This window comes from Ovis aries, chromosome 3 (assembly GCF_016772045.2).
Source record: "Ovis aries strain OAR_USU_Benz2616 breed Rambouillet chromosome 3, ARS-UI_Ramb_v3.0, whole genome shotgun sequence".
NCBI classification, from domain to species: domain Eukaryota; kingdom Metazoa; phylum Chordata; class Mammalia; order Artiodactyla; family Bovidae; genus Ovis; species Ovis aries.
Window position 1 is genome coordinate 194,350,431 of NC_056056.1, and position 18,368 is coordinate 194,368,798.

At 38.7% G+C, this 18,368-nt stretch overlaps 1 protein-coding gene across 4 annotated transcripts in view; it reads left to right on the forward strand.

Annotated features, from left to right (window-relative positions):
- Window positions 1-3,611: 3,611 nt before the first annotated feature.
- SLCO1A2 (solute carrier organic anion transporter family member 1A2) overlaps window positions 3,612-18,368 on the forward strand; it is a 115,582-nt gene continuing 100,825 nt past the window's right edge. For 3 of the 4 annotated variants that reach the window (XM_042247448.1, XM_060413324.1, XM_060413326.1), the window contains exons 1-2: window positions 3,612-3,681; window positions 3,812-3,852. Coding sequence is in view for 2 of the 4 variants with exons in the window: in XM_060413324.1 (XP_060269307.1) it covers window positions 3,829-3,852 (24 nt within the window). In the remaining 2 variants the exon portion in view is untranslated. Of the gene's footprint in view, window positions 3,853-18,368 lie in introns of all 4 variants that reach the window. The other variant, XM_060413323.1, reaches the window with a different exon arrangement.

Below are 18,368 nucleotides of genomic sequence, written 5' to 3' on the forward strand. Positions count from 1 at the left end.
TTCTGAAGCTGAAGTGCTGGAACTCAGCAGCCAGAACCCAGCTTTAAATCCCTCCTCTTCAGTTTCCCAGCCATCTGATCTTGATGACATTAAAGCTTGCCTATGTGTCCCAGAGACCTGATGAATTTGTTGAGAGAACTAAATGAGTTAATACACTTCTATTCTGGGAATGGCTCGTAGCACAGAAGGAATAGTCGATAAATATTAACTATCATTATCAGACAATAGGAAACAACCCTGCCACTTGGGGCTTCTTAGGAGAAAGGAAAGGCTGGAATTTCCATTTCTACTCTGGAAATGGAGGTGACCAGAAGGATCAGAGCACTTCCTGCTCCACCCCCTCTCACTTTCAAACCGGTTCTCAGATTTTTGTCCACAGAGCTGCAGGTGGGCAGATATTTTTGTGTCCATCTTTCCTCAAACTACTTAAACAGGTTGGAAACAGTGACAGAAATATCACCTTCTGAGGCTGAGGAGCAGTACAAGAAATATCTGAGAATTACTAAATGGTATTTAGGTAGAAAAAAAATGTTGCAATTGATTTGGTTGTTGAGTATTTACACACACACATATACACATCGTCTACCTTTTAAAATGTATTTATTAAATAGGTCTAGTGAAGGGAAAAGAGTCCCTCTTATAGAACTCAAGATCTCTCAACATTCAGATATTTGATCCTTTTGGAGGTACTTAGCTGATCTGTGGATTTCTTTTATCATCTGCTCTTTGTGCTGCCAAAAAGCAATTGGGAAATGCAAGGTTGTAGGTGGGGGAAAAGTTTGGGTTTAGAGGTAAAACAAAACAAAAAGCGGGAGAATAAAATCTTGGAGGAAGGCAAGAGTAAGGAGAGTTGGACTGCTATTTTCAAAATGATAAGTCATTAGGTTTTTGAAGGAAGTAAGGCCAGTTATCAGGCTTTGAAAGAAAGTAAAGCCATGCTCCTATGTTCAGGGTCAGGTTGTCTGACTCAGTGGTAGGAGCTTACCTCTGCCTTCTTCCTGAGCCCTTAGTGGAGGATACGGCCTGAGGCGGTCACCGCACAGGATGATTCCCCTCAACAGTTTGAGAGATGAGTTTTCACCCCAAATCTCACTAAAGCTGTTCATTTCTGTTCAGAGTGTCTCTGATTTCCAGAAAGGAGGCGGAGAAGCTGATGATTTGTGTAGAAAGGTTTGCTGAACCTGTGTTGATTTACAACCTGGCCTGAGGTGATGGAGCCCTGGCTCACCGGACTCTGACCACAGCGCTCCTGGAACTCTCGCGCCTTCTGGGTCAGCCTCAGGGTGGTCACTGACCCACCGAAGCTTCTCTCCAGATGTCCAAGAGACCTGACACACTGCTGTGACGGGGCTGAAGGAGGTACGAAGGCTGAAGTTTTAATACGGTGAGAGAAAATGGGACGACAGGACAAGATGGCTCTCTTCAGCTGCTGCAAGAGAGACTGGAGTAGTTTTGTGGCTTTAAAGAGCAAAATCAGAGCTGACAGGAGTTACTGATCTGAACTCAAAATGGTTCAGAGTCGGGGAGAGGAAGAATTGGATGAAGGTGGTTCAAAGTATAAACTTCCAGTTATAAGATAAATAAGTCCTAGGGATGTAAGGTTAAACATGACTCATCTGAGTAATACTGGATGTTACATGAAAGTTGTTGAGAGTAAATCCTAAGTGTTCTCATTACAAGGAATACATTTTTTTTTTGGTCTTAAAAAAAAAAATCTCACAGAGAACTACTTTTTTTTTTTTTAAACGGTTTTGGATTGTGAACTCATCTTCAGTGGAGTTTTTCTAAAAAAATGTATTTGTTATATTTTTGGCTGCGTTGGGTCTTAGTTGTGGCATGCGGGATCTTCCTTTCAGCACAGGGGCTCCCCGCAGTATGTGGGATCTTAGTTCCCCAACCAGGGATCGAATCCACATCCTTTTCATTGGAAGGTGGATTCTTAACCACTAGACAACCAGAGAAGTCCCAAGAGTCCCTCTTAATCTTACTATGTTGACTTGCTTATTTTCATCCTTCCTTTAACCAGAATTAACAAAGTAGAAATTTAAACTACGTTGCTTATTATTATATCCTTAGTACCTAGAATAGCGTTTGGCATAGAATGTGTGCTAAGTCGCTTCAGTTTTGTCGACTCTTTGCAACACCATGGACGGTAGCCCTCATGGCTCCTCTGTCCATGGGATTTTCCAGGCAAAATACTGGAGTGGGTTCCTGTGCCCTCCCCTAAGGGAGCTTCCCCACCCAGTAATTGAACCCTCCTCTCCTGCATTGCCAGGCGGATTCTTTACTGCTGAGCCTCCAGGGAAGCCCTTGGCATAGAATAGGCACTCAACAAGTGTTTGTTGAAAGAAAGAACTGTAATCTCAGCAATTCTTTTTGATTAGTGCTATAACTATCCCATGGCATAGATAAAATATTGAGGCTAATGAACTTGCTCAAGATCACAACTCATCAGTGCTGGAGCTGGGTCCAGCTGGCACTTTAAAGCATCACAATACATTTGTATTATGTTTCCCTGTTTTAACAAATCAGTCCAAACTATGCTTCAAACTTCATCTCAAATTCCATTTGGAAAAGACCACCTTAGCACCGGACACTGTCCCTAATATTTCGCTCATCCAGTTCTGCAAGCAAGTTGTGTGTGTGCTCAGTTGCTCGGTTGTGTCCTACTCTTATGACCTCATGGACTGTAACCCTCCAGGCTCCTCTTTCTATAGGATTCTCTACACAAGAATACTGGAGTAGATTGCCATTTCCTTCTCCGAGGGATCTTCCTAACCCAGGGATTGAACTCGCCCCTTGCATCTCATGTGTTGGCAGGCGGATTCTTTACCACTGAGCCACCTAGGAAGCCCAGGTAGAAAGTTATCATAAGAATAATTGGTAAATGGTGTTTTTCTCACCTCAGTCAACTGTTCAAAAATAGTGGTGGCACCCAGTAGAAATGAATGTTCCTGCCTAAAACAACTCTGTTCTTCAAGTTTCTGTTTGTGATATTATCTTTTCTTACATTTTCCAGTCACACAAGAAATTGAACTCATGCTTAGTATATTAGCGTCTTACTTTACTGAATGAGTAAGTGAAAGCAAAAGTTGCTCAGTTAAGTCTGACTTTTTGCGACCCCATGGACAGTCCATGGAATTGTCCAGGACAGAATACTGGAGTGGGTAGCCTTTCCCTTCTCCAGGGGATCTTCCCAACCCAGGGATAGAACCCAGGCTTCCTGCATTAAAGGTGGATTCTTTACCAGCTGAGCCACAAGGAAGCCCAAGAATACGGAGTGGGTAGCCTATCCCTTCTCCAGGGGAACTTCCCAACCCAAGAATTGAACTGGGGTCTCCTGCACTGCAGGCAGATTCTTTACCAACTGAGCTATCAGGTAAGTCCTACTGAATGAGTAAATCAGTAAGTAATTCTTTGATTTACAAAAGACTTCTTAAAGCACAAAAGAAAAAACTCAGAATAGAGGTTCAGCTAGTTTATTAATGTGAACACTCTGAGTTTTCCTATAGTTTCTGAACACGATGTCATAGTCAGAGCTCTGGCCAGGTAAGGGTTAACTGTTTGGACAAAACAACACAGAAAGGAGGAGCCTCTGGTTCCAGTTGACTAATCTTTTCTCTCACCTGTTTCATGCAGCCTTCAGAGCCAAAGAAATTTTACGAAAGGATTAAAACTTAGGTAAACAGAGATTCTTTTATTTCCAGCTCTGATTCTCTGGAGAGCAAGAAGCTCCAGCTTACATGTATTCAGATGTTAATTCATATTGGTTACTCAATATATAATTTTAAAAAGTCTGCTTATCTTACAGTATAGAGGCAGCAATGAATGAAGGTGATGGTGAATGCTAAGGTAAAGGAAGTTCATTTATTTGGGCTGTTGTGGGTTGCAGTTTATCACTTCTGGTTGCAAAAAGTAAAAGGTAGACTTAATGCTGAGAAATTTAAGACTCCTTGGGTTTTCTAATTTGCCTTTAATTTCCTGATAGTGACACCAATTCTATTTAATGCAGGATCGTGTAATAGTAGCACTATTACTTGTTTGCAGACAAATCTGGAAATACAGATGCTGATTTTCAACCATGGAATATATTGATTTTTTTCAAATACGTAGTTACCAGTGGTTTAGAATATCTGAAGTGAGTCTAAATGAGCCAGATAATATTTCCTTCCTGCTTTTTTCTATTTTGTTTTCTTTTTTCTATTTTGTTTCTATTTCCTATTTTGTTTTCTTTTTTGTTTATCCAGTTCCTCCAAGTTCATCCTTCAAGTTTTGATCAAGCCATATGTTTTTCATATACCTGTCTCCCTCCCATGAAATCCTAGAGCATTAGTGGTCTATACTATACTGTATTACACAGATGTACACACACACACACACACACACACACACACACACACTTTGTTGGAATTTTCTTTCAAAATTCAAAAATGAGAAAGTTAGTCTTTTAAAGCGAAATAGCACAAAAAAGTGTAAAAAGACAAAGTCAACTTGGTGAATATCTTTTTACATGTAAAAATATATAGAACAAATATAATTGCATGAATTTATATACGTGTGTTCCCCTACTTTTATTCATAGGAATAGGATCATCATTAGATACGTGACTTGACTTGCTACTGTATTCATTTAAACTGTGTACTCTGGGTATTCCTCTAGGTCAGCACATGTGTCTCAGTCATTCTTGGCCTACTTTTTTTTCTTTGAAATATGTCTATTTCTATAGAGCAGATTTCCAAAACTGAAATTATAGAACAATGTGTGCCGTAATTCACAACCCTACTGTTTCTATGGCCCGTTATGTTGAATATTATAATTCTTTAAAATTTTGTTAACTTATTATATGAAACAGTGAGAGTATTGTGTTGTTTTGAATTGTGTTTCCTTGTCTATTAGTGAGACTCAGCATCTTTTATAAACTGCTTTTAATACACTTTTTGTTTATTTGCATTTCTTCTTTTATGAACCTCAGTCCATACCCACGTTTGTTTTCTTAAATCAATCTGTAGAAGCTCTTTTTTTCACATTAGCGATATAACCTCCTGCTTCTTATATATATTTTAAACATTTCTTCCATCTCTGTTTTTCCAACATTATTTATGGTAATTTTTTTTGCCTTTGTTTACTTTGTATTATGATGAATTCAACTTTGAGAACTTTTCCCATTATAGTTTCTTAAAGTTTCTTTGGTCTTTTTGAAGAATTTTTTTCCAATCCTAGCACTTTTCTATTTAAAAAAAAATATGTATATATATATATATATATATATGTTTTTACATTGAAGTCTTTCATCCTTTGCTTTTTTAATTTTAAACATGATATTTAGACAGGGCTAGCAGTCTATGGGGGCTGCCGTATATGGAGTTGCACAGAGTCGGACACGACTGAAGCGACTTAGCAACAGCAGCAGTCTATTTTCTTTTCAGATAGCGATTCAATTATGATATCACTATCATTCATTAAATAAGCTCTGTTTTTTCCTGTGAGCTATTATTAATGTATTTATCATATACACATTTTCTGGTTTACTGGATGTTGTAACGCACTCAGTTTTGCACCAGTGACCCGTGTGCTTGTTTTTTTGGCTCAGAACGTGCTGTTCTAATCAGACTAATGTTACCAATGGTTTCAGTATCTCCATGGCAGTTTCCTACCATCCTTTATGATTTCAGGGCAGGGTGGGGGCGGTCTTTTTCTCAAACTCAAGCCCAGTGAGCAAGCATGACTTTAAGAAATTCGCTGTGAGTGGTTAATCTGTCCTCTGCAATTTGGATGACACAGGGACTGGTGTCCAACTCCTGCTGAAGTAGTTTAAAAGGTTGTGGGAGGATCCACCTGCCAGGAGGTGGAAAGAAGAGAGGGCTACATTCAAAAAGGAGCAACGTCCCAGTCAACTGTGGGTCAGCCAGAGCTAGTTCGGGGCTGTCTTACATCTGGACTGGATTATATGGAGCAATGCTGAGATCCCAGTAGAAAGAGGCTAAACGTGTACGCTGCTCCTCAAAATTTGAAGGAGAAATTGTTCCTGATCAATTAGCGGAGGTGCATTTACCCTGCCAGGACACTGCAGGTGAGAGATGGTGAATGAGGGGTGGGATTGCCCAAGAGCCCTCAAAATGGCCACCAGAGAGCGTCAATTTCAAATATGAATCCTGGCCAAAGGAGGCAAGGATGGCATTTCCTGCTTTATTAACCACCACACCGACCCCCATCACATGCACACACCAACTCCTACAAGTTTCAAGTTTCAACTCTGCAGGAGACAAAGGCAGGCTTGTTCTACTGAGGAGGAAGAGAGGGGTGTATGGGGATGGGGAGAGGCTGGAAGAAGCTGATAGAAAACAGAAGCAACCTGTTTATGGTGATTTCAGGAATGAGTATAGAATTTTAAATCTTCAAAATAGCCACCTACTTCTCATAAGTCAATAAATAAATAGAATTACATGTCCTGTATTTGAAATGAGGATAGAAAGTAGAAAATGTCTTGCTTGTGCCAAGTTGCTTCAGTTGCGTCAGACTCTTTGCGACCCCACAGAACCCTCCTCTGTCCATGGGTTTTCCAAGTAAGAGTACTGAAGTAGGTAGCCATTTCCTTCTCCAGAGGATCTTCCGGACCCAGGGATCAAACCCGCATCTCTTGTCTCCTAGATACTTAGAGGCAGGATGTGGACAAGATGAAACTCAAGCTTGACAACTTCACTTTTCAGTTACTTTGTTAGCAATAGAGGCAGCTGAAACATGTCAGGCTCTCAGACTGGCAGTTTACATCAATCATCTCATTTTTTTGTTATATGCCAGGTGGAAGTCTAATCTTTTTAGGATCCAGCAAGAGATTTACATATCTCCTATTTAGTCGATCTAGGAAGCCTAACAAGACTTATCAAGATGTTTTCTTGGCAGTTTCTGATGCTTCAGAGAAATTTAGGTCACTTGGATTTCAGTGTTAGAATTAATTCAAATGCTGACAGCAGCTGCTTCAGTATTCCAAATATACGAAGTAAATGACAATGTAGGACAAGTATGAAAAAATGTAGACTGAATTCTGCATTGGCTTGGTTCACCAACATTTTTGTTTCACAAATTAGAAATTTTTTGATAGCAACAATCTATCATTTCATCTACTTTTATGAGAATATAATATAATGATTTTAGTGAGATGGTGTAATTTTTATTTGCATTCTAAAATGGGAAAAGTGAAAGTTGCTCAGTCATATCCAACTCTATATAGTCCATGGAGTTCTCCATGCCAGAATACTGGAGTGGGTAGCCTTTCTCTTCTCCAGGGGATCTTCCCAACTCAGGGGTCAAACCCAGGTTTCCCATGTTGCAGGCAGATTCGTTACTAACTGAGCTATCAGGGAAGCCCAACAGCATATGAAATACAACAATTTATGAAAAGTCCATACAAGGCACTTTGTTTTGAAAAAGTTCTGGTTTCTTTTTCTATCCACTTTCTTCCTTTTATCTCTGTGTTTACCAGCGAGCTTATGTCATTTGTGGTTTCTAAGCTCCTGTTCTTTACGCTGTAAATCTTGTTAAAACCCATGCTAGATGAGGCTAGTTGGTTGAACTACCGATGTGAATTCAGATATTCATTCAGAATAAATAAATTCAGAAATGTCAGAAACATACACAAGTAGTGAACCTCTATCTTTGAATCTGCTATTTTATCTTTTGTTTATTTATGTGGCAGAATGAGTTGTTTATATGTGAAAGGAAGAGGGCAGAGGGTAAACTCCGTTTGAAGTTTCTATTTTCTGGTAGGGACGCTGATCGTTTGCTAAATTGGACCTTAGCCTAGTAATGTCTCAATGTATCTGGAAGCTATTGTCACATTTGGGGATAATTTTAAGGGTAAATTAAGTTTTAAATATACAGTCCTAGGAAAGGCTAGAAAGAAAAGTGTATAGGTGACACTAAGATGTAAGTTTTTCTGGAGCAAATTTCTGGATAAAAACATATTATAAAAAGTAACTCATGATTATAACTATTTTCAGACAGGTAAATGTTACATCATATTGCCTTCCTGTATTACAAATGGGAAGACAATCTGCCTCAGATTACTGGTCATAGCCCAAGCTCATTCCTGGTGGCAAAGCAGTGCATTATCCATTTTGGGTGATTTAGCTCCTAAATGGCAACCCACTCCAGTGTTCTTGCCTGGAGAATGCCAGGGACGGGGGAGCCTGGTGGGCTGCCATCTCTGGGGTCGCACAGAGTTGGACACGACTGAAGTGACTTAGCAGCAGCAGCAGCAGCTCCTAAAAAACTCAAAAGTAACAAAAGAACAACATGTACTAGAGATATATAAGATTTAAAAGATTTTAAAGAGCTTTGGCACATCATGTCTTAAGACAGCCACATTTAAGCATACATTGTCTTTTAGTCACTACATTGTGTCCAACTCTTTGGTGACCCCCATGGACTGTAGCCCACCAGGATCCTCTGCGCATCAGATTGTTGTACTATGGTGTTTACAATGATTAAGTACAGAAGGGTCTTTTCTACATTTGAATACACTCTAGAAGATTAATCCTACACTTGCAGATTTTCCCAGTTGTAGCTATTAGACTCTCCTAAAGCCTTGACCTGGGTTTATTTTTTTCTTATTTTTTACTCACAAGTCTTAGAATCAAAATGGGGCCACATGTGGTGGTAGTGAAGTTGAATAGTTTTTTTTTTAATATCTCATGCTTTGGTCAATGCCATATTCTAGAATTTAATGAATAATAATCACAGTTAATATTTGTTAAATGTGGCTGAGACAGGTGTAATTATATTCTGAGACTTTTTCATGAATCGTCTATCTTCATATCTCTGCCAAGAAGACACACACACACACACACACATATATATACATGCATGTATATGTATTTTCATATATAAATGAAGCAACTGAGGCTAAAAGAAGTTAAGAAATATATATAAAGTTTTGAAAAGGAACTAGGATTTTAACAAAGGTCAGTTAGCCTGATTTTGAAAACCCTGCCCTTCCCACTATACCAGTGGTCTTACCATAGTAGTTTTTAGCATCTTGTTGATATTTTACTCTCAAAAGCACAACTGGGAATTTTTAGAATGATTAATTTACTTTTAATATTATAACATTTGAACACATTTAGACAATCTGTGCTGGTACAGACAGTTATTATTCTTAAGCTCAAATTCAAATAAAGCTCCAGAAACTTTCAAGTAAGACTCCAATTATCCTGGAACTCAAAGGCTTTGGTTCTGTTTCATAGCCTCTTTTATTTTCCCGTATCCTTTCTGCAGGAGGGACTCTGGAAACAGAGAGTTCCTGAGTATGCAATACTGTCTGAGGAAGTCTGAAGAAGCTTCAGAGAAAAACAAATGATTTCCCTTGTCTTGTTCTTTTCTCTTGCCCTGCTCGCCTTTTCTACCTTGTTGGCCAGGTTAACATTTAGGATTTTCATAACTAGAGAACAACTGGTACTTTCAATATTGTTCAGGCATAGCTGTTTGCAGGGAAATGGTTGCAAATGTATGTAGGCCCCCATGCACGAACACAGATATTTTAATTGGTAATCAAGGCTCCTTTATGCCTTTTCCCTCCTTGCCCCTTTTTCTTTTCCTTATAGCTCTCCTCCTTTCTTCCCTAATCATTTTGTGTGTGTGTGTCTGCAGGAGTGCATTCCGTTCTTCTAGGCCTTTGCTCTCAGCTCCTGTTATGTGATTTCAACTAGGGCATTAGTAACAGTGATAAAGATTTCCCTGTCAAGAGGGATTTGTCTTTCAATAAGAGACTCTTGAACTAAAAAGTTTTTAAAATGCAAAAGAATGAATTTCAAGTTGTAGGAAGTTTGGGAGGTTAATTTGGGTCATGAATTCTTCTTGAAACCTGCTTGTTATTCAGATAATTAATATTTCAAAAGTGGAGGTATGTGTTCAATAAAGAAACTGAATTATTACAAGCCAGAATCTACTTTTTTTGGCTTCTCTGGTGGCTCAGATGGTAAAGAATCTGCCGGGAGACCTAGGTTTAATCCCTGGGAGGCGAAGCTCCCCTGGAGATGGGAATGGCAACCCACTCCAGTATTCTTGCCTGGAGAATTCCATGGACAGAGGAGCCTGGCGGGCTACAGTCCATGGGGTCACAAAGAGTTGGACACAACTGAGAGATTAACATGTACACACACACGAACACACACACACAGAATCTACTATTATCACAGTTATAATTGGGACCACAGCTTCCTAGCCTTCATGTAAGCTGACAGTATTCCATCATTTCACTTATGTAGGCCTCATATTCACATGTTTATAGGATAATCAGGGCATTATACCCTTGGAGATGAAGAAGAGATTTTTTTTTTTTAATGTAAAAATCTCCAAATTTTAATTAAGTTAAGACAGTTACAGGAATTCCCCAGTGGTCCAGTTGTTAGGACTCCGTGCTTTCTCTGCAGAGGGCCTGGGTTAGATCCCTGGTTGGGGAAATACAATTCCACAAGCCTCTAATCACGGCCAAAAAATAAAGATACTGCTTTAAAAAAAAGGGTCATGATAGTTTTTTAAATTGAAGTGTGATTGATTTACAATATTGCATTAGTTTTAGGTGTATGGGAAATATATATTTTGGTAGTTTTTAAGGATAATTTTCCATTATAGGTCATTATAAGATGCTGAATACAGTTCCCTGTACTATACAGTAAATTTTTGTTGCTTAAGAAAGATTTTTAAAAACTTGTCTACAATTTTTTTGATAAAACTCATTTTCCTTCTTATAATGCCTATCCATGATTTCAATTTTAAAAGTATTGAATTCATCAATATATGATTTGTTATGTAGGAGGTAACATTGCCAGTTGCTGAAATTCTATCCCTTTAGACATTTCAGAATTTGCTCTCACTCTTCTAATCTACTTACAAATCAGGTAATCTCTACCAGATGAGCTGTTTCTGCATTGTCTGAGGTTTCCTTTATAGGATTTGTGTGACACTTCTTACTGAGCATAACTGTTGTTCTCAGTAACAAGGAATGTTCCCACAGGGAAGAAAGAGGGGGTATTTTCAGAACCTGCATCTCGTGCAGTCCTGTCAAAGATTTTGTAATTCTAGATGCGATGGTGTGGGACAAATGCCTTTGCATCATTGGTTATTGGAGCAGGAAAGGTATCCAGTGATACAAATCCTGTTTAGGGTTTGGACAGATTATTGTCATTATCCTAGTTCTCTTTTTGTTTCTTTGACCATTTCCCCATGCTATTTTGTGCTCACTTTTGTTACCCACTTTTATGCTCCCCCCATTTGTCTCTCTTTTTAAATCCTCTGGTCTGGTTTCCTATTAATAACAAAAGTACCCATGTAATATTATATCAGTTTTTTGTTTGTGTAGAGTTATGATGGCCAGAATAGTTACCACTGACTGAATACCAGAGACATGCCCCACACTTCATGTATTTCTTTCCTAATCTTTAATATAACCCTACAATTATTATTATAATTTTTACTAAGAGACTATAAGATGTCATACTCTATCAGCATCATCATTGTGCGATATCAGAACTTTACACTGAAGTTCACTCATGCATTTTCTTGTGCTTTATTCATAGAATATATTGATTCAGCCAAAATTGATTGAGTGCCTGTTATGTGCAAAGTTGGGATTGAAATATTGTGGGGATTACCAAGGTAACTCACACATCCTTGTCCTAGATTACAGGCTAGATGAGAAAATAATGCCTGTGCATACATAACCAAAAATACAGGGCAAATCTGTAAACTTCATGATATTCTCTAAACTCTAGCCACTAAAAGTATATCAAATACCAATGCAAGCTTAATAGACATGCGTTGAATGAATGTTTTAATCAACTGATATCGGAAGAGTAATACAGATAAAAGTCTATGTAACTTAAGAGGAGAGGTTCCTTGGAGACTGCGGCATTTGTGTAAAACCTGGGTGTAAACTCCAACAGGGTGAGGGGAGGATATTGCAAGGTGAGCAAACTGTAGGGGCTGAGGTGTGGAAGTGAGCGAGTGAGGGGTGTGAAATGTAGTCTGAAGTTCCACGGGAAGGACTTTCATGGACTGGCTACTGGAAGTGGGCTTATTCACTTGGTAGACTTTTCATTGAGCCATAAAAGAAAATTTTCGTGAAGGTATACAGAACAAAGAAATGAAAGTCTCAATAGAAAAGGCAATATGTTACGAGGTTGGGATTTACATATACACACTGCTGCTGCTGCTGCTACGTCGCTTCAGTCGTGTCCGACTCTGTGTGACCCCATAGACAGCAGCCCACTAGGCTCCTCTGTCCCTGGGATTCTCCAGGCAAGAATACTGGAGTGGGTTGCCATTTCCTTCCCCAATGGAAGAAAGTGAAAAGTGAAAGTGAAATCGTTCAGTCGTGTCTGACTCTTAGCGACCCCATGGACTGCAGCCTACCAGGCTCCTCCATCCATGGGATTTTCCAGGCAAGAGTACTGGAGTGGGTGCCATTGCCTTCTCTGACATATACACACTACTCCATGTAAAACTGGTAACCAACGAGAACCTACTGTATAGCACAGGGAGCTATACTCAATATTTTGTAAAAAAAACAGTCTGAAAAAGAATACATATATATACATATATTTATGTATAACTGAATCACTTTGCTCTATACCTGAAATTAACATGACATTGTACACCAACTATTATTGTTTTAGTTGCTCATTCATGTCTGATTTTTTTGCAACCCCATGAACTATGGCCTGCCAGGCTCTTCTGTCCATGGAATTCTCCAGGCAAGAACACTGGAGTGGGTTGCCATTTCCTTTTCCAGGGGATCTTCCTGACCCAGGGATTGAACCTATTTCCAGCACTGGCAGGTGGATTCTTTACCACTGAGCCACGAGGGAAGCCCACAACTCTACTTTGATAAAATAAAAGAAAGATCAGTATGAGCATCTCAAGTGGATTTGGGAAGGGGAATAAAGATAAGCCTCGAGCAATCTTTCAGCATTGAAAAATTTTGATAAGTGTATTAGATTTTTCAGACTTTCAGTTGAAACTTTATAAAACAAAATAAAACAAGAACAAAATGTGACACTAGGTAAAGATTGTTATCTTCAACAGCACACAAGTTCTTTATATCCTGAACACAGTTTTTGCCCCATTATTCTTTTGCCTGACTTGTTTGTCCAGTTCTAAGACAAACTGATTTGGCAGGGTTCTACACAAAATAAGCTACAGTAGAAGTAAGAAAAAAAGGTTTCTGTTTGGACATGATATGGCAAAATTGCCCGGGCTTCGGAGTCTGATAAACCTTAGTCCCAGTCTTAGAATGACCGTTATTAACTGTGTGATCTGGGACAAATCAGCTCATTTTCTTTTATAGCTGCTATCCTTTATTTTGACAGACATGGCTTGTTATGAGAAGGCAAAGAAATCCCTGTCATTTTATTTATTCTTATTCTTATCTATTCAGAATGAAATTTTTACATCAGCCTGTTTTTTATTCCTTGGTTTATATCAGTTAATAGTATAACAATACCTGCTTGATGGAGTTTTATGAGGATTAACAATAGAATATATATAAAGTGCATGTAGATGGTACTTAGAAAACAGCGACTTATTTTTCCTCCTAATTCTGTCCTGATTTCTTATTTTCCTCAAAGTGCTGTGAAAGGAAGATGAGAGATTTTTACAAATCCCTGTCACTGGGGAAAGTGTTATAGCATAGTGACTTAAGAGTACACTTTTGGTACACACTATCACCCCTTAAAATTAGAAGGTAAATTCCATGAGGACAGAGGATTTTGTCAGTCTGATTTACTGCTGCTAAGTCACTTCAGTCGTGTCCGACTCTGTGCGACCCCATGGACGGCAGCCCACGAGGCTCCCCCGTCCCTGGGATTCTCCAGGCAAGAACACCGGTGAGGGTTGCCATTTCCTTCTCCATTTACTGAGGCATCCCTAAAACTTTAAAGAGTATCTGGCACATAAGCGGTACTAAGCAAACATATGAAATGATGAATAATTGGGTTAATATCTTGGCTCCACCGTTGACTTGGTTTGTATTTGGTATAAACTGAGGCAGAAGAGGGTGCAATGATTTACCCAAGGTCAGAAAGCCTCAGTTTCTTCATCTGTAAGATGGTGACAATAATAGTATTTTTATTGAACAATCATCTGCATATAACTTTAAATTGGTTTCAGGTTTTCCCAGTGTAGTGATTTGATTTGTATATATGTTGATAAAGACTACCACCATCAGTCTAGTCAACATCCATCACCAAACATGGTTACACATTATTTTCTTGTGATGAGAACTTTTAAAGTCTACCCTCTTATCAACTTTCAAATGTGCAATATATTATTACTTAGTCACTGTGCAGTTCATTACATCATCGCAGCTTATTTCATAATTGGAAATAACTTCATTTCACAGGGTTTTATGAGGAGTAAATGCATATGAATTTGAATGAGTTTAAAACAGCATCTGGCACATAGTGAGACTACCATAAATGAAGCTCTAAATGGGAAGGCACTGGGGCTCAGAAATTAATAGGTACCATCGGAATCCTGCCAAGTACAAGGTGAGATAGAAAAATAGAAAGGGGAATTCAAAGGTAGGGTAGAATCTCTATTATTAAAAGAATATATCAACTGCTCCCTCAAACACCTTCCTGAGCTCTGCAGTGGGCAGATACCACCCTCTTCCAAAGTGTGATCCAATGCCATGTGCTGTGGCAAGGTGACCCTTGTGAGAAACACATCCCAGGGAGAAAGAGGGACCTTCCTCTACAAGGAGAAAGGGGGAACCAGCATTTATTGTAAGGCAAATTTGCAGCCAAAGTCTTAGCTATTCTCATCACTGACACAATCTCATTTCTTCCTCACTGCCAATCTCTTTGGTGGCTCAGATGGTAAGGAATCCGCCTGCAATGTGGGAGACCTGGGTTCGATCCCTAGGTTGGGAAGATCCCCCTGAGAGGGGCATGGCAACCCACTCCAGTATTCTTGCCTGGAGAATCCCCATGAACAGAGGAGCTGGTGGGCTACAGTCCATGGAGTCAGAAAGAGTCCGACATGACTGAGAGACTAAAGTAGCAGCAGCAGGCAATCTCTGAGTTATTATTCTGTTCATGTCACACAAGAGGAGACAGAAGTCCAGAGTAACTTGATCATAGTCACCCAAGTCTATGCGACTCCAGGCTACATACACATTTAGGATACACCGTTACTGGCTGTCGCTTGGTTCTCCCAAGCTGCTTTGCTGTAGAACAAACACAAATCTCTCATCTTCCAAAGCATGGTTGCTGCTGCTGCTGCTAAGTCGCTTCAATCATGTCCGGCTCTGCAACCCCATAGACGGCAGCCCACTAGGCTCCTCTGTCCCTCCAGGCAAGAATACTGGAGTGGGTTGCCATTTCCTTCTCCAATGCATGAAAGTGAAGTCACTCAGTCATGCCTGACTCTTAGCGACCCCATGGACTGCAGCCTACCAGGCTCCTCTGTCCATGGGATTTTCCAGGCAAGAGTACTGGAGTGGGTTGCCATTGCCTTCTCCGCCAAAGCATGGTAACTAACAGCAAAATGGTGTTTCCCTCCTCTGAGAAAGAAAAAGATTTTCTACTCCATTCCAGGAGAAATATAGTATCTTTCCTAAGACATACAAAAAACTTTGGATCAATAATGATACATCAAAACTCAAATCTCTGGTTCATACTGTTTTTTTTTTTCCTACTTCATAAGCATTTCTACACTTGTCATTATGAAGAAATGAAAGTGAAAGTGTTAGTCGCTCAGTCGTGTCTGACTCTTTGAGATCACATGGACTGTAGCCTGCCAGGTTCCTCTGTCCATGGAATTCTCCAGGCAAGAATACTGGAGTGGGTAGCTATTCTCTCCTCCAGGGACTCTTCCCAACAAAGGGATTGAACCTGGATCTCCTGCATTGCAGGCAGATTCTTTACCATCTGAGCCATTAGGGATGCTGCATGAAGAAATAACAGATTTGAAATGACCAAGAGTGCTATTGACACCTCTTATACAATAAAGAAGAGGTGAAGAATTGGACTGCAATTTTTGAAGAAGCTACCATTGTTTACTTAATCCCAGCAAAGTTGTATCTCAAACCATTAGAAGACGCCCAGAAGTAGAACAGACCTTGAACGCACAATGCAATTTTCCACTGAATCTTGTTACTCAGTGATTTCTTTAGCAGAAAAAAGTCACTGTATAATAAAGGATTTCTCCCTAAGTATAAAAAGGAAACTTAATATTAGTTGCTATGTGATAACTGTCACAGCATAATTTAATTTTCTAAGAAATTGAGAGTTTTCCTAATTCCAGATAATATAGAGTATGACAATCTTTGTAACTTTAAGAATATTAATTGTAAGCCAAATGATAAAGCTATTGTAACTCATTCACAAGTTTTTTCACAGAAAAACATTTGGTTGTCAATATGTAAACTCTAAGCATTTGTTTGGCTTCTAAATTGATAAATATACTTACCATGACTGCTTAATCCATTTCTCTCTTGTTTGACCATAACTCTTAAGTTTAATTATTAAGGCATGTTTGAGTATAACAAACGAATTTCAGGTGTATTATGTGTCTTTATTTCTTCTGTTGAAAATTTCGCTGAACTATGACTCACTGTGTTTTTTGATATCTCATTGTGCTCTATTAATAGATGTTTCAAAGCAGAAACTTTCTCAGAATGTATAAAGAGCAGCATGTAGATGACTGACCAACGTATATCACTTTGTCGTCACAAAAAAGATCAAAAATTAATTTTCAGAGTTTGTCAATAGGCAAAGATTTGAATTTTGTTTATAAAATTTGCTCATGAATTAAACTTGCATTGTGAATCAATCAAGGGGAAGGAATGTATGCTAGCATACAGTATTTTTCCAGTTTTTCCAAGAAAGTGAGAAACATGACCATTTGCTCCTATCTCATTCCCCCAGAAAACCCTTTATTTATGGAATTTACTTAATCCTACTTATTATGAAAAGTTAGAATCTTTATTTTGATAATTATGCTATAGAATTTAATATTGTAGAGTACAATATTTAGTTTATTTGGAGATGGTATTCATTTCATAAATGGTTTCATATTTCAAATCAAGAAAACCTGTTAATGAAGATACATTTCACAGCAATTTATCAATTACATGGTAAAACACCACTGGGATAGAATGTGTTCTATAATCTTTATGATATGTTTAGAAAGCACAGTTGCTTCATTTGTTGTCAACCAAAAGATGTTGGTGGTAAATATCAAGTTATTTTCAGAAGAGGGGTTGTTTAGCTATATGCCAGCACAATATCAATAACAGAATATGGGAAGTGCTCAAGTAGTCCAAATTTCTCCAGATTATGTAGATAGGCTTAACTTCTTGATTGTGAAGTAATGTGTGGAATAGAAAATGACTAAGTTCCAGTCTCTTGTCCTTAGGAACCTAGCAGTATTGAAGAGTACTGTGTCATTCACACACATAATGCAGCAGTAATATAATTATAATGCAGTATTTTATGAAAATAAAATACTAATAATATAATACTCTAATATCAAACTTCTTTTGAATATTCACAGTGTGAGGAGAGCTCAGTGAGTGGGGAAATCATATTCAGTAGGGCAATGATGGAAGATTCTTGACCTTGTTATTGAAGGACTTCAAGAGGTTGCACCACGGGATAGTTGTTCAATTTGGAGGGAATGGAGGAATGAGCCAGAGCCTGGGAAATAAGAGGAAATGTGATGATATCAGTTAAAGAGAAACTAAAGCAACCAGAGAATTTGGTTCAGCGTAGGAATAGGAAAAGAAATGATGTGGGGAGAAGCTGGAAAAGAGGACAGGGGTTATTTTGTGAAAGGACTTAAATGTCAGGCAAAAATAATTTATGTATTTTTGTAGATAATGACAAGGCTTTGAAAAATTTGTATGGAAAGATTGATTCAGTAAGAAATGTGCATTTGGAACTTGTTCTGTATCAATGTATAGAATAGCAGTAACGATTGAAGTTGGAGAACTATTTCAGCAGCCTGTTGCAGGAGTCCTGGCTTGCAGTAAAGAGGACTGGAGCTATATTACTGGCACCAGGAGAAGAAAGGAGGACGTATCTTAGTAACAGGAAGGTACTTTAGAGTACCTGTGTCTTGAAGACTAATTTGAATGTGTGGGACAAGGAATTAGAGCACTTGGTGATAATTTTAAGATTCAAGGCTGAATTATAGTGGAAGAATGGTTCTGCTACTATTAGATATCATGGAGTCAGGAGAGAAGTATTAACAGGGAAGTTAGGTATCATGAAGGTTACCTAGCTGATTGATTTTGGTTCTTGTGTGTGTGTGTTTTGGTAGGCGGTAAATAATGTCACAGAAGTTTATTTCTTGGTCACACTCCATGT